Source organism: Felis catus, chromosome B1 (genome assembly GCF_018350175.1).
Source record: "Felis catus isolate Fca126 chromosome B1, F.catus_Fca126_mat1.0, whole genome shotgun sequence".
Taxonomy (NCBI): Eukaryota; Metazoa; Chordata; class Mammalia; order Carnivora; family Felidae; genus Felis; species Felis catus.
This window is the reverse complement of record NC_058371.1, coordinates 142,819,515-142,834,751: the sequence shown is the minus strand read 5'-3', so window position 1 is coordinate 142,834,751 and position 15,237 is coordinate 142,819,515. Positions and strand designations below refer to the sequence as shown.

At 43.7% G+C, this 15,237-nt stretch overlaps 1 protein-coding gene across 8 annotated transcripts in view; it reads left to right on the top strand.

Moving 5' to 3' along the window:
* Positions 1-10,967, top strand: part of SHROOM3 (shroom family member 3) — a 327,033-nt gene extending 316,066 nt beyond the window's left edge. For all 8 annotated transcript variants that reach the window (XM_045056183.1, XM_023253023.2, XM_023253022.2 and 5 more), the window contains 2 exons: positions 4,502-4,774; positions 9,981-10,967. In XM_045056183.1, coding sequence (XP_044912118.1) covers positions 4,502-4,774; positions 9,981-10,349 — 642 coding nt within the window. In that variant the 3' untranslated portion in view covers positions 10,350-10,967. The remainder of the gene's footprint in view (positions 1-4,501; positions 4,775-9,980) is intronic.
* Positions 10,968-15,237: the final 4,270 nt, after the last annotated feature.

Below are 15,237 nucleotides of genomic sequence, written 5' to 3'. Positions count from 1 at the left end.
AGAATGTGCCAGAGAATATTTGAAATGGTAGCTGAGTCCCCAAGACCTGTTTTCGTTGAGGTCCCACAACATGGGATGGAGGTTTGATCCCATTTCTGTCACTGGGACAAAAATCACCCCTGACTTTTCTCCTGGATGAAGTTCAGCTGTGAAAACAACCATGTACTACTGCCTAGATCCTCCCATTTAAAACCAAAGAAAGAAACAACAAAGCCTGTGGTTGAAGTGTCTTTATCTTCATCATTTTTACTAGCAGGAGCCTGAACTCCACTCTGCCCCTGAATTCCAGCCATGCAGCTAGGAGTCCTGAATTACTCTTCTTTGAGATGAAGATGATCCGTCAGCACAGGCCAGCCGTGTTATTAGCAACGTGATTGGGAACATGGTCAGCACAGATCCCTGAGCAGAAGGCAAGGTGGCATGGTCACGTGGGGGAGACGTTGAGTATTCCTCTAGAGGTGCGCCCTAAAATGAGTGTTCCCCAGACTATTGCTGAATCTTAATGACAGCACAAGTAGCAATAACTTGAATGTGTATAATACTTTTATATTTCCCAGAATGCTCGCACAAGCTTTATTATAGTTGAGCCTCAGAACATTCCAATGAGCTATTTTAACGTAGTGACTAAAACCCTGATCCCTGAAGCCAGACGACCTGGCTCTCGCAAGTTAAATAACTTCTAGCCACCTCACTTTGTGCAGCAGTAAAACCGGGATAATAATATACTACCTGTCTCATCAGGTTATTGGGAGTAGTAATTGAATAGTAAAATATTTAAGTGGTTCCCGGCACAGAGAAAGAGCTTAATATTCAAACATTATTAGTTTTAGGCAGATATTATTATCTCCTGGCTATGAGTGAGAAAATGGAGGCACCAAAGGTCAAGTGGTTTGATGGGGGGTGAGTTTTCTGTCAGAGCCTAGGTTCCTGACTCCTGGAGGCAGTGAGGAGGGCGGAAGGGGCCCAGCAGGGTTGCTGCAAGCAAATGGTGAGGTGGGAGGGGGAGGGTCTGTTAAACTATATTTAGAGGAAAAAAAACCCCTATAAATTGCATCGCACACAGGGTGACGTAACAGTTCGCACCAGATGAGAAGTGAAAAAATGTGAATGACTTTGCAAATTAAGTAGCTCCTGAGAGACTAGTATGTTATTGAAACAAAACCCCTCAAAAGACCTGTTGTCCCTCCCACAGTGAATTCTGCAGCTAGAAGTTGGTAGGGTTTGGTTTTTGGTTTTTGTTTTTTGGTTTTTTTTGAAGAGGTCTGCCTGGCAGAGAAATGGTTGTTTGGTATAGCCAACTTTCCCTTGTTGCCTTCAGTTACTCACATCCCTTTTAACTGCAGTTTTAAATCCAAATTTCCGTCACTTAAATGTAGAAGCATTTTAAAAAATCAAATACCATCCAAATATGTACCATTTGGGCCAGGAGTGACGGATGAGATTGCTCAGTAGCTTCTATATCACAGCATGGCCATACGTGCTAACACATCACCTTATGGCCCGGCAAATAGCTTTTAGAAACCAGAGTGCCACAAAATGTGCCCTGGTTCTTCCCACCGAATCCTCCCTGCATCACTCCCGGACATTTCCGTCTCCTTCTATTCTTCCTTCTACCCTGAAGCCCACGGTACACATCAGCTCCTGCACAGAGGCTGTGGTTCTGCCTGGCGTCTGGGTCTTTGAAAACCCAAACAGGCTGTGCAGAGGACAGACTGAGAGGATTAGGCTGCTGAGCCTGATCTCCCATTGCTGTTCCGCTGTGTCACTTCTTTGCCCGCTGCCCGCCCACTGGACCAGGCCTGCCTGGGGGCTGCCCTTTCGGCACTACTGACCGGGGTAGGAGCCCCGAGCTGAGTCCAGAAGAAACTCCGCCCAACACGTGAGGACGGATGTATCCTTCCTGGTCTCTGCTCATTCACACGTTCAGAGTCTCCTGTCCCTTCAAATACCAGCTTCTGAGGCCATGATGAGGGTTTGTTTTTTAATGATATCAGATAAACTATCAACAAAAGTGCTTTTGAGTTCCAGAAGTGATGACACAGTATTAGTTTCAAAAGAAGTCCTAGTGAGAGGAATGAAAAACGCAAGGCCGTTACCTTCTTTTCCATCTCCTAGTTCTGTTTCAAGACTTTTCTAGAAACTATACCTCTCAAGACAAGAGGCTGAAATGGATCCCACATTTGAATAATCAGAGACCTTTCCCTGAGGCTGGAGTATAGAAATGCTGCGCAGTCATCTGCCCCTTTGGATTTGGTGTGACTGTGAGAAGGTATCGTCCGGTGACGGAGCGGTGAGCCTAGGGAATGCAGGCAGCAAGATGAAAACCTCCTGGCCTGACTTCATGGAGATGTCAGAGTCTCTCACTGTCTACCTGAAAAGCAGCCGTAATGACATTTGACTTCTCTGAACCTTGTCTGGTGGGAATGCTGGAAGCTGTAACAGCAGGCAGGGTTTATTTTTCCTACTGCTTTCCATCCGTCTCCTTGCTGTTCTCTTCGTAAGAACGGATAACACCACCGCAGGATCGTCACACCCTGCTGGGCGTGTCTCTGGAGCTGCCTAGCAGGCTGGGTAGCAGGCAAATACCAGAAATGCCAGCCACCATTGGTGGGGGTTTTCTGGAAAATCTGTTTTCCAGGAGAACATTAGGAATATTAAACAATATTCTCTGCCACCTGCATTTTTTCTGGGTTTAGACTCCTCAGTTGGGGAGTGATATAGACTGTACGGGTTTTTCCTCTACTGAAAGTATCCTTGCATTGACTTTGTCTTAACTACACAGCTTGAGGAAAGCCAAAGATTATAACCTATGACGAGGCAGTGCAGCAGATGAGAATTGTGTTAGTCACTGTTTAGCCTTTGGGCTTTGGCGAGTCGAGAAGACAAGTTGTCACCGTGAAGGCCAAAACGTAGACATTTCAAGGACACTCTGAACCTTAGATTGGAAGACAGAGTACCTCTGATGGTGCAGCTCCAAGATGAGCACAACATGGAGAAATATTTCCCCATATCATTGTAATTGTTGTATTTTCTGGTGATGAAGAAATAGTACCAAAAATCCTCAGGACCCTTCAGTTCTGTTAGTCAAAATTATTTCTGTTTTTCCCCCTTTCCTTCCTTTAAAAATGAAGATTTTACTCTAACATCAAAATTGTGATCCTTTCTTACCGAGTTTCCAATTGAAGCCACATGGCTTGATTTTATATATATATGCATAAAACAATTTTTTTTTTTGAGCTGGAACTGTTTTAGTGGTAAAGAAATAGGTTTTAACCAAAAAAAGATTATGTCCTTTTTCCATCTGGCTACCTTAGGCTAAGAGAAAAACAAAAGACTAATTTAAAAATCATGAAGTTTAATTTCTCTTGTAGCAAACTAGTAGACATTTAGTATAAGTGTAATCAAACTGGAAACCACTAAGGCCTTTACTTCATTCCTTCAGTTAAATATATTGGATACTTGTGTAACTGTTTCACATGCATAGACATTTGCAATAAAAATGGCAAATTATATAACTCAGGCAAGTGGAGATAGTGGAGCACGATGGGAAGATCACACGGCTGACTTCTGATAAAGGTCTCGGTGAATATTTATGATGACTGTACAAGGCTAGTTCCTGAGTCAAGCTGACTTGAGTTCAAGGCAGCCCCGCTTAATGGTATGTGCGTCTTGGGCCATCACCTCACCGGAGTCTGTTTCTTCACCTGCTGTATACGTATGATTGTTGGGAAGACTAAACGAGCTAATCCATGTAGAGTTTATTGCACAGTGTCTGGCACATAGTAACTGCTCTGTTGAATGGTAACTATCTTCAATACTCCACTCAGCTCTCTGACCTTGGGTAAGTCCCTTCGTTCCTTTAACTCTTGGCTTCTCTATTTGTAAAACAAGAAATCTATACCCTACCTGCCTGTGGTATCGTTATGAGGACCAAAAGAGAGCATATCTTGCAAAGCCTTATAAAAGTGAGTAAATGGGGCATCTGGGTGGCTCAGTCGGTTGAGGTCCGACTTGGGCTCAGGGCATGATCTCACAGTTTGTGGATTTGAGCCTCGCATCGCACTTTGAGCTGACAGCGGGGACCCTGCTTTTGGAGTCTGTCTCCCTCTCTTGCTGCCCCTCACCTGCTCATGTGCACTCTCTCTCTCTCTCTCAAAAAATTGAACTTAAAAAAAAAATAATAGTAAAATAAAAGTGAGTTGACAAGCCAGTTGGGAAAACTGAGCTGTACAGAGCATGACTCAATTGGGAAACATTGCAAGGCGATGATGTGTAGTCAAGTGTTGGCCTGTGAAGACTGAATAGGCTCAGAGAAAGGCAGTTGTAGACATTCAGGGAAAGGAAAGAATATTGTGGCGTCATGTTGAGAGGCAGTCCAGACAGAGTAGGGGACCTTCAGCTTAGCCTTGAAAAGACAGGATGTGCCTGGGAGAAATGAATCCTCTTTCCATTGACAATTCCGCTGGCTAACGTTTGCTGTGTGTCTCCTCTGGGGTTACAGGCCGAGCTCATTGGAAGCCTCACCCACAAGCTTGAGACCCTGCAGGAAGCGAAAGGGAGTCTGCTGATGGACATCAAGCTCAATAATGCCTTGGGGGAAGAGGTGGAGGCTTTGATCAGTGAGCTCTGCAAGCCGAATGAGTTTGACAAGTACAAGATGTTCATCGGGGACTTGGACAAGGTGGTAAACCTGCTGCTCTCCCTCTCAGGGCGCCTGGCCCGTGTGGAAAACGTCCTTAGCGGCCTCGGGGAAGATGCCAGTAATGAAGAAAGGGTAGGTGGACTAGCGATTTAGTTCAACGGCTTTTCCCTCTGAACCCACGCACATAGGTGCAACTGAACATGACCCCTTCTCTGGAGAAGATTATGATCTCTGGGGCAGGGAGGGCAGTCCAATGTATAGATTACCGGGAAACACCAAAGAAGTCATCTTGCATGCCAAGAGGTAATGCTGGCTCTTCAGGCTCAGGGAATACTTAGGAAAGTAAAAACACAGGTACCAGAGTTTTCTTTCCTAACCTTCTTTCCCAGGAAAAGGAAGAGACAGAAGCATGGTGAAGAGACAGAAGCATGGTGGGAGGGTGACATTAGAAAGGGAGAGAGGGACAAAAAGAAAAAAAAAAAAAACCTGCTGGGGCTGAGGAGAGTTCCCACGTGGGAACGTGGACTCAAGCTCCAGGGAATCTGTGAGCAAGGGTCTGCAGGCACTTGGTGACGATGTACCCAGGTGTCTCCACTGCGCCCTCTACTGGAAGAAAGAGGACAGGTAGTAACAGCGGTAGCAACACTGGATAACATTCAAGTCCTTTCCTCTTTGCCCAGCACTGGGCTCGCTGGATCCTCACAACAAGCCAGCAAGTGATGGAACCAGGATCTGAGGGGTCCTGCTGCAGACCCCAAGTTTTATTCTCTATGATGAACATAATTCCAGAGCTGCATAGCACTCTTCACCTACTCATCAGTACAGCAACTATTTGCTGGGATGCATGAGGCTCATGAACAAAGCAGACAGATCCCTGCCTTCAGGGACCCTATCAAGACAAATCAGACAATAAACATACCTGTAACTATTGTACACAGATATTTATGCTAGAAGGTGATGAGCACTGTAGCCACTAAGAGACTCCTTTGCTTTCTGGCTCCTCCTATCTATAGCTCTTTCTTTCGGGGCTATCAGGGATTTCCCAGTTATTTCTCCTAATGTATTAAGTTAAAAGGGAAGATGTCGTTTTTTGAAATAGAAAAAGTCTAGGTGGTATTCTGAATGTGCTTGGGCATCCAAAAACTTTCTGCAGCTCCTCTCCCCTTCCGGTGAGTGCCCTCCTCATGCGAATGTGCTGAGTCTTTGCTTCCTCATCTAGAAATCGTCTAGAAGTGCCTGCCTCAAAAGTATCATCCTTTCCTCCTTCCCTCCGCTCAGCAAACAAGCACCTACCAAATGTCTGGTGCTGCGCATTCTGGGGATGAGCAGCAGCCAAAACACAGGCCCCGCCCTCAAGGAACTCACCGTGTAGTGAGGAAAACCAGTATGGAAGCAGCAAGTGCATCCACAATGCGGCAGCACAGCGACAGACTCAGCCACGAAACGCTTCTCAGGTGGTGGGGGGAGGCCAGGAAAGACTTGGCACAGGTGACACTTGACCAGGGTATAGAAGAATTTCTTAATTCTACGTGGAGGGCTTCACCGTTTAGAAGCAATGTCATGGACAAAGTCAAGAACGACCATGGCATGTTCAAGAACCATACATGGTTGCTTGGTTTTTAAAAATCGTGAATTGCAGGAAATATTTTAAAAAAGTGTACAGTCAGGAAATTGACAGGAAATAGAGGGCTCATTCAAAAGGGATAAACAATGTTCAGTGAAGGTATGGGAAGGGGGCTTCCCTGTCCCCCCAAGGTTAGCATCACTTGGAGGAGGAAGAGAGCCCTTATCAGAATTCTAACTGTGTCTGTCCTACAGCCCTGAGGCCATGGTGAGCAAATGTAGTCCCCACTACCTGGCAAGGAAGGAGCCAGGGATAGATGCCCCAGGCTCTTCCTCCTGCGCCCTCCCTCTAGTCTCCTGCCCATGACACCCATGATCAAGCCCAGAGAGAGAGGACACCAGTTGATGCAGCCTTCACCATTCAGCTTCCTTAGGCCCAGGGCATGGCTGAGAAAAGTGGATCTAGAGGCACAGGCAGTATCCAGCACAGAAACTAGTCACAGAGACCTTGTGGGTCACACTTCACAGACTTAGGACTTTAGCCTGGAGGCCAGGAAGAGCCATAAACTAATTTCATCACCTAATTAGCCTGGAGAGTGGTGGGGCTTAGGCTAAGAGTCTACCAAGGAGTCAGGCCATTCACTTAGGCAACTACCACAGGGGTACAGACTAGGGAGTGAGAGAATGAGTTTGAAATAGTAAGGCAAGCTGGACGAGAGGTAGGGCAGAGCAGAAGCTAACTTTAAGTTTCCTGTTTGGCCGCTGGGATGGATGCCACAGGTCTGTGAGAGAAGGAACAGTGAAGCAGTTTTCGTTAGGGGAAGAGGAGTTGTTCCAGAATGGAACTCCGCTCAATGTTTAAATGTACACACCCTCGAATACAGATGTGTGCTTGCTCACATGCATAATACATCCATACTCGTTTTTATCACGATTAGTCTTCATTAAGAAACCCAGTATAATAGAAATTTGAAGGAAGAAGAAGTGGTTCAACAAATGCAAACTGTAGAATGGTCACCAGTGGGGCGAAGGGGAATATATGTAAGGCTTCAACTGAATCTCTAGTTTTTGCTTTTAATCTGAAGCAAATATGATAAATGCCCCTGTTAAGAATTGGCATGGCTAATGATGGGCACACAGGTATTCTCTCTCTATTCCTCATGTTTAAAATACTTGCTAATTTTTTAAAGGTGAGAAAGAGGTTTTCACTTTTTCTTTACAGCATTTTGAAAGGTGTCTTCATTCAAATTCAGTCCCTAAAGGTATTTAAGGTGTTTTGGTTTTTTTTTTAAATTTCAGTTAACATGCAGTTTAATGTTAGTTCCAGGTGTACAATATAGTGATTCAACACCTCCAAACATCATCCTGTGCTCGTCACAGGAAGTGCACTCCTGTATCCCCATCCACCCGCCCCTCCACCCACCTCCCCAGTTTGCTCTCTATATTTAAGAGTCTCTTTTTTGGTTTGCCTCTTTCTCTTTTTTTCCCTGTGCTCGTTTGCTTTGTTTCTTAAATTCCACATACGAACAAAATCATATGGTATTTGTCTTTCTCTGACGTATTTCACTTAGCATCATTCTCTCTAGCTTTGTCCATGTCATTGCAAATGGCCAGATTTCAGTCTTTTTGATGGCTAATACTCTATAGTATATATAGCACATCTTCCTTATCCATTCGTCTATTGATGGACACTTGTGCTGCTTCCATAATTTGGCTATCATAGATAACGCTGCTATAAACATTGGGGTGCATGTGTCCCTAAGGGCTTTTTTTTAATTTTTTTTTCCAAATTTTTATTTAAATTCTAGTTAACATGCAGTATAATATTGGTTTCAGGAGAAGAATTTAGTGATTCATCACTTACATACAACACCCAGTGCTCCTCACAGGTTCCCTCCTTAATGCCCATCATCACCCGTCTAGCCCATCCCCCACCCACCTCTCTCCATCAACCCTCAGTTTGTTCTCTATCATTAAGAATCTCTTATGGTTTGTTTCCCTCTGTTTTTCCCCCTTCCCATATGTTCATCTGTATTGTCTCCTAAAACTCCACATGAGTGAAAGCATATGGTATGTGTCTTTCTCTGATTGACCTACTTCGCTTAGCATCATACACTCTAGCTGCACCCATGTCGTTGCAAATGGCAAGATTTCATTAAAGATTTTTAAGCAATCTCTACACCCAGTGTGGAGCTCTAACTCGTAACCCTGAGATCAAGAGTTACATACTCCACTGAGTGAGCCAGCCAGGCCCCTCACCTAAGGGTTTTTTGTTGTTGTTGTTGTTGTTGTTGTTGTTTTAGATGTGTTTTTCTTATTAGGGGAAGGAAGCCATGAAAATGGAGATATTTGTAAGATAAACCTAAAACTTTGTACTTTCCCCCCTGGGCATTATTTTGTAAGATCTGACATGCTAGTTCAAGGGAAGATAAGGCACATGGCCTGTGAGCCTTTCATAAGCCTACATAGCCAATTTATATTGAAATAAAATTACAGATCTACCTTGTAATTAGATTTTCATTTTAATATTTCTCAATGACTTTGGCCTGAAAAATTTTAATGATTAAACATAAAATGAAAAAAAAAATGATTCATTATATGTCAACATGATGAGTAAAAAGCCATGTTAAAGATTTTTATAAAGTAAATTAGCCTACACATGCTATCTTACCATTGGGTTTGTGTAAGAAACGCTCAGAATATGAAACCACCATCATCGTTAAACAGAACTTCTCTCATAGTAGATTCAAAGGCGTAAAAATTGGTAACAGATTTCTTTCGATGTGGAAAATCTGATGTTCCCATGGTTTGTGGATCAGAGCAGAGGTTCTCAAACTTCAGCTGTGGAACAATCGCCTGGAAGGCTTATTAAACCACAGATTTCTGGGCCCCAGCTCCCAAGCTGTGGATTCAGTAGATCAAAGAGCCCCTGAAAATTTGCATTTCTAACAAGTTCCCAGGAGATGTGCCACTGCTGGTCCACACTTTGAGAACCACTATCAATGTAAATACTTGTACTGTGAAGATTGGCCTTTCTTTCCCCCCTTTCAGTTAATTTTTTTAAATGGTTATTTTTGAGAGAGAGAGAGAACAAGGGGGTGGGAAGGGGCAGACAGGGAGACACAGAATCGGAAGCAGGCTCCAGGCTCTGAGCTGTCAGCACAGAGCCTGATGTGGGGCTTGAACCCACAAACCATGAGATCATGACCTGAGCCAAAGTTGGATGCTTAACCGACTGAGCCACCCAGGTGCACCATGCCCCCTTTAGTTTTTTATAACCTAAAATTTGCCGCCTTAACCATTTTAAAGTATTCCATTTAAAGTATTTTAAAGTATGTGAAGTATGTTCTTCACATTGTTGTGCAACAGATCTCTAGAACTTTTTCTTCTTGTAAAATTGAAACTTTATATCCATTAAACGAGTCCATATACACCCCTTTCCCCCAGTTCTTGGCAACCACCATTCAGTGGGGCGTACTCATATAGATATGTTTTTGAGTACTCATATAGATACATACAACCTCTAAATATTTCATGTGAGTGGAATCACAGTTTAATGTAATCTCTCTTAAAGCTGCCACATAATTTGACAAGTTAGAGAACTATATACATGCAACAGAAGGGTAATAAACTGATTTTCCAAAAAGTAAGCCTCCTTACTCTAGAGCCACAGTTGAAATACACTCTTGGAGATTTCACAGTCCTGTAAAAGGTGTTTTTGCAGTTTCCTTCCTTGCCCTTGCCCTCTGCTGATCTCTTGGTTTTGCCCTGGCAGAGCTCCCTCAACGAGAAGAGGAAGGTCCTGGCTGGGCAGCACGAGGATGCCCGGGAGCTCAAGGAGAACCTGGATCGGAGGGAGCGTGTAGTGTTGGACATCCTGGCCAACTACCTGTCAGAGGAGCAGCTCCAGGATTACCAGCATTTCGTGAAAATGAAGTCAACACTCCTCATTGAGCAGCGAAAGCTGGACGACAAGATCAAGCTAGGCCAGGAACAAGTCAAGTGTCTGCTGGAGAGCCTCCCGTCTGATTTCATTCCCAAGGCAGGGGCCTTGGTTCTGCCCCCAAACCTGGAGAGTGAAACGGCTCCTGTTGGGGGGTGTACTTTAAGTGGTATTTTTCCAACATTAACCTCCCCACTTTAACCTCTTCTAAAACACCCAACCAAAAGATCACCCTTTCTCTCAACACTATTTAGTCTGAAAAATGTTTCAGTACAAACCACCATTTAAACTCTATGGGTTATTGGGGTTTTTCTGGATGAAAGGAAAACAAACAAACTATCCAGGAAAAAGCCTGTTTCTTCCTTCTCACCCTACATGATTGATCTGAGAGCTTGAATGCTGCTGGGAACTTACTCCTTTCTATGATCACTTTCTAGTAGAAGGAAAATTAATGAAACTGTGAGAACCGATGGGAGGGCGTTCGATTTAGTTTTTAACAGGCTGAGGCAACATAATGAGTGTCACCCTCAGGAATGTATTCACAGTGGCCTTCCTTGCTTGTGGGTGGTATATCTTGACAACAGGTATAAGAACTCATTAATGAAGGGTCTGCAACATAAAGCCTTAAAGAGAAACACCCACAGAAGAAAACTGTAAAACCTTGAACATTGTCGTTATTTATATTTTTTAAAATGAGAAAGATCATTATGTTTGTGTGCTAACCACTTATTTGATTCTGTTTTGTGGTGGACATAGGCAGTTATGTTTGAGCTTTGTACTTTGTGAAAACCTTAATGAAATGAAGAATTCCAAAGATAATCACATTGAGCGTGGAGACTTTTTTCTTAAGCCCTTGGCTTGTCTGCCTGATCTGTACCTTTTTCGTTTGTGTTAGAATGGGTACGGGGGAATCCCAGTTTCTGCTGACAGTCATCGCTGCTTCACTTCCACAACCAACAGGAACACCACCTTCCCCAGGAAGGAGGTTTTGTGCCACATGGCTGTCACATCATTTCCTAGTGCTTCACGGCACGATCGCTGGGGCGGGGAGACAGAGCTAAATTTTACCAACAAGGACGACAGCTAATCTGTGTAAGAGGAAAGTCAGCAACCAAATCAATTCCACTGAAGTCATGCAGTGCTTCTGCAGGGGATTTGGGCTGAATGTAGCCTACATTAAGAGATCTATTCTTAGGCTGTTTTAATGATGCTTTTTAAAAAGTTTTCCTAAATTCTTAAGCCTATCAACCACCATCAAAAACTGTCTCAATATCCAAAGAGTGATTTTGCACTATCCATTTGGAATTTGGACGGGGCATCTGAAGACTGTGATTTTGCTTCAAAGTTACGACTTTCTGGAGGGTACTCTAGAGCCCAAGTTATAAGTCTGTTCAAACAGACCGGGAGGTGGCAGGAGGCAAGGACCAGCGGCCAGGCTGTGCTAATGGCTGCCAGAGATGGCCTAGTACTTTGAGCAGGTGGTGCAACCTAGGCTTTTAGTTTTTTTTGTTTTGTTTTCACATGTGCTTGACCTGTGGCTGGTGGCCAGTTCTCATTTGGGCTGCAAGTACTAGAGAGAATTGGGAGAATAAGATTTGTTTGAGAGACCAAATGCCCTCTTCTGTCCTAGACATTTTAATTACTTAATGAAATGTATCTCCTGGTTTTAAGAACTTCAAAACTATAGTTTTGGTCCCCAGTATAGATGTCTTTTGAAGAGCTTGAACGAACAGGCCACCCAGAAGTTTCTTGTGAGCCATCAACACCAAAGCCAAAGCTTTCCTTTTTTGGAGGCTATACGCTGACTCCATCAGTACAGAAAGAGAGCACCTCTGTTTCCCAGGAATGTCGTCAAAGCTTCTCTCTTACATCCAGAGTTCCCATTTCCCAGGGACTCCGTGGAACCAGTGACAGTGTTCAGCAGCCACACCTCCTGGTTCTTTTGAGGTAGAGAAATAGAGTGCATCTGACATTTCCTCAGACTTAGGCCAACACAGGAGCCCCAAATCAACTCGTTGGTAATTAGCTGTGTCTTGCTGATACTGAGTGGCTCCCTGCATTAGACCAGGTGGAAGCCAGCCAGTAAATGTCTTCAGCTGCTCTTAGTCAAATTCCTCAAGGGGATTCTGGGGGCTCCCAGTTCCTAACACTCTCGAAAATTATTCCTCTGAAGGATTTGACTGGATACATTTTGCACATTGTCTTTTTTCAATCACTTTTCTGATCTATACATGTCAAAAGAAGTGGCCTTCAGGGTAACAGATGCTTGTCATGACATAAACACCTGAAAGCATAGGACCTGCCAGGATATCACTCCCTCCTCTGCTACACTGAATTGTCTGTTGTTACATGAAATGAGGGAGGTTTTACATGCAACTCTGAAAATGAATTCTCAGGTGGGTGTGATCCCTACTGTAGCAAAACTTGACCCTTGCTTGGTGAGAAGAGACTGCTAACTTCACCATTATTAACTTTCAAATACCTTTAGGCCCAACAGTAAGCCTGTTCTCTATCCCTTTCCTATTTTCCATTCTCTTCCCACTATTAAAAACAATCCTCTACAGTGGAGGCCATCCTTTTTCCTCCCAGCAATATCCTCAGCCAAGATCATGAGCAAATCAGTTGTAAGCATGTTGTTGGTCAAGACTTCAAGGATGTTTGTTCAGTCGGTACTGTGGACGTGATCATTTCTGAAATGCCATGTCCCGTGAGAAGTGGTGGATGTGAGGTGGCCTCACAATAATCCAAATGCTGATACTCAAGAAACCTGTGAAGTTCTAAGAAAGGACGAGGTCTTGTGACAACTGGGAGGTCTCCCAACTTCCTGGGCCACTTGAGAAGTTCTGGGCATGTTGCTACATGCTGGCTGACTCAGGGCTTTCTCCTGCTGTTTTGTTTCTTGTGGTGGCTGCTTAACCCCAAAGAATGCAGGGAGGTTCCATAGTGAAAGTGTCTGAGTTTTTCCAAGAGACACTGTAGAAACCAGAACTTTTTCCTCCTCTCCAGGAGAACATTTTAGGTTCTGTTTTGCACAACTGATTTCGAAACTTGAAGATTAGCAAGCATGGGTCAACCCCTAAGAATCAGAAGCTATCTGTTGAAGTGAGGGCCTTTGAGGCATACAAGAGAGAACCCAGCCTGCGACATCCCAGTTTTCCTATTATTCCACTGTTAATATCTGATCTAAAATCACTTCTGAGTGTAAAAGATCACAGTTGTTCCTAATACGAGCACTACCTTAAGTTTATATTTTATTCAAGCATCTTTTACCAAGATAGTGGGTGTTTTGGGTTTTTTTCTGGATACTGGGAAAACATGGGCTTTTTATTCTTTTATTGTTCCAAGTGCCTTTAATTTTCCATGTTACTGGCTTTATTCTGTTGGGTTGAAATTATTTTTTGTTTCTTTAGAAGAGCACGAGTCTTATGCACATTACTGGCAAGAAAAAGGGAGAACTTTCAGCCTTAAGTAACTTCTCCATCTCTGGCAAAGTATAAAATGATCAGACAAACGTGAAGGTGCCGTTCTACACAGAAATAGTACACTGGGGACGAGATATTCATTGTTGCCTTAACTCTGGGATGAAGAATGGGATAAAGTGATAAAGACCATTTTAAAATCAGAAAGGAACACATGAACGGTTTGGGTTTTTTTTTAATTCTTATTTCTAAATAAAAACCTCACCTTTCTTCTGGAAGCTCAGACACCAGCTAATGCATGGTTTCTCAAAAATACCATGCATGAGAATCATGGGAGTGCTTGTTAAAAATGCCCATCGTTGGGGTGTCTGGGTGGCTCAGCTGGTTAAGCATCCAGCTTTGGCTCTGTTCACGATCTCACGGTTTGTGGGTTTGAGCCCCAAATCAGGCTCCGGGCTGACAGTGTGGAGCCTGCTTGGGATTCTCTTTCCTTCTCTCTCTGTCCCTCCCCTACTTGTGCTTTCTCTCTCAAAAATAAATACATAAACTTAAAAAAAAAATGCCCATTGTTGAGACACCACCAAGGGGGCTAGGAATCTGCATCTCTAAGTTCCCTGGGTTACCTGATATACTTCACTGTTTGAGGGCCACTGATACCAATCATTGTGCAGTCTTTATTAATATCACAGAAAGACTAACATGAATTTATGTACTAACAACTCATTATGAGTTAATATTGTCCCATTTTTGTGCAATCCCCAGGTTATGATATGGGTGTTTTTCCCTGCTCACTTTCTCCCAGATCTGCTTTAAATTTGAACAAGCTTGAGGCGCCTGGGTGGCGCAGTCGGTTAAGCGTCCGACTTCAGCCAGGTCACGATCTCGCGGTCCGTGAGTTCGAGCCCCTCGTCAGGCTCTGGGCTGATGGCTCGGAGCCTGGAGCCTGTTTCCGATTCTGTGTCTCCCTCTCTCTCTGCCCCTCCCCCGTTCATGCTCTGTCTCTCTCTGTCCCAAAAATAAATAAACGTTGAAAAAAAAAATTTAAATTTGAACAAGCTAAGCACATCTTGAGGCTCAACTGCACTATTTTTCCTCAAAAGGAATCAACCTGTCACACAATGTCAGTAATCTGAAGTTCTGCCATGAGATCACTAACCTGAAATCATGACTGACCTTTTCAGCGGGGACCTTACTTAGATTTCTGTTGCCCCATCCCAAGTCTCAGGTACACAGGAGTTAGAATTTCTCTCAGCATGGATTGGACAGTCTAGCTTAGGACACAAAAATGTCAAATTTCCAAACCCTAAAATCAGAATTAGGTAAGAAAAAAGCTGCAAATGAAGAAACCGGCTCATTTATTCCTACTTCATTCTATAAATTCCTTTCTAATATTCTATCAGTGGAAAAACAACTCTGTTTCTTGCTAAAACATCACTATTGCCACCCCTTGACACAGCGGGTTGAACAGGGTAAGTTTAATATAAAGAATTACTTAATTCTGATGAGTGCCTATAGGATATAAGGAAATTTGATACCCTGAGCTAAGGGAGAGTACCTAAGGAAAGACAATCTGGAAAAGGGTCCCCTTCCCCAAGGCTTGGGTTCAGACCTCACTGGAGAACTTAGTGCACCCTCAGCAGAAGAATGTGTTGATTTACCCAGGCCAGAGC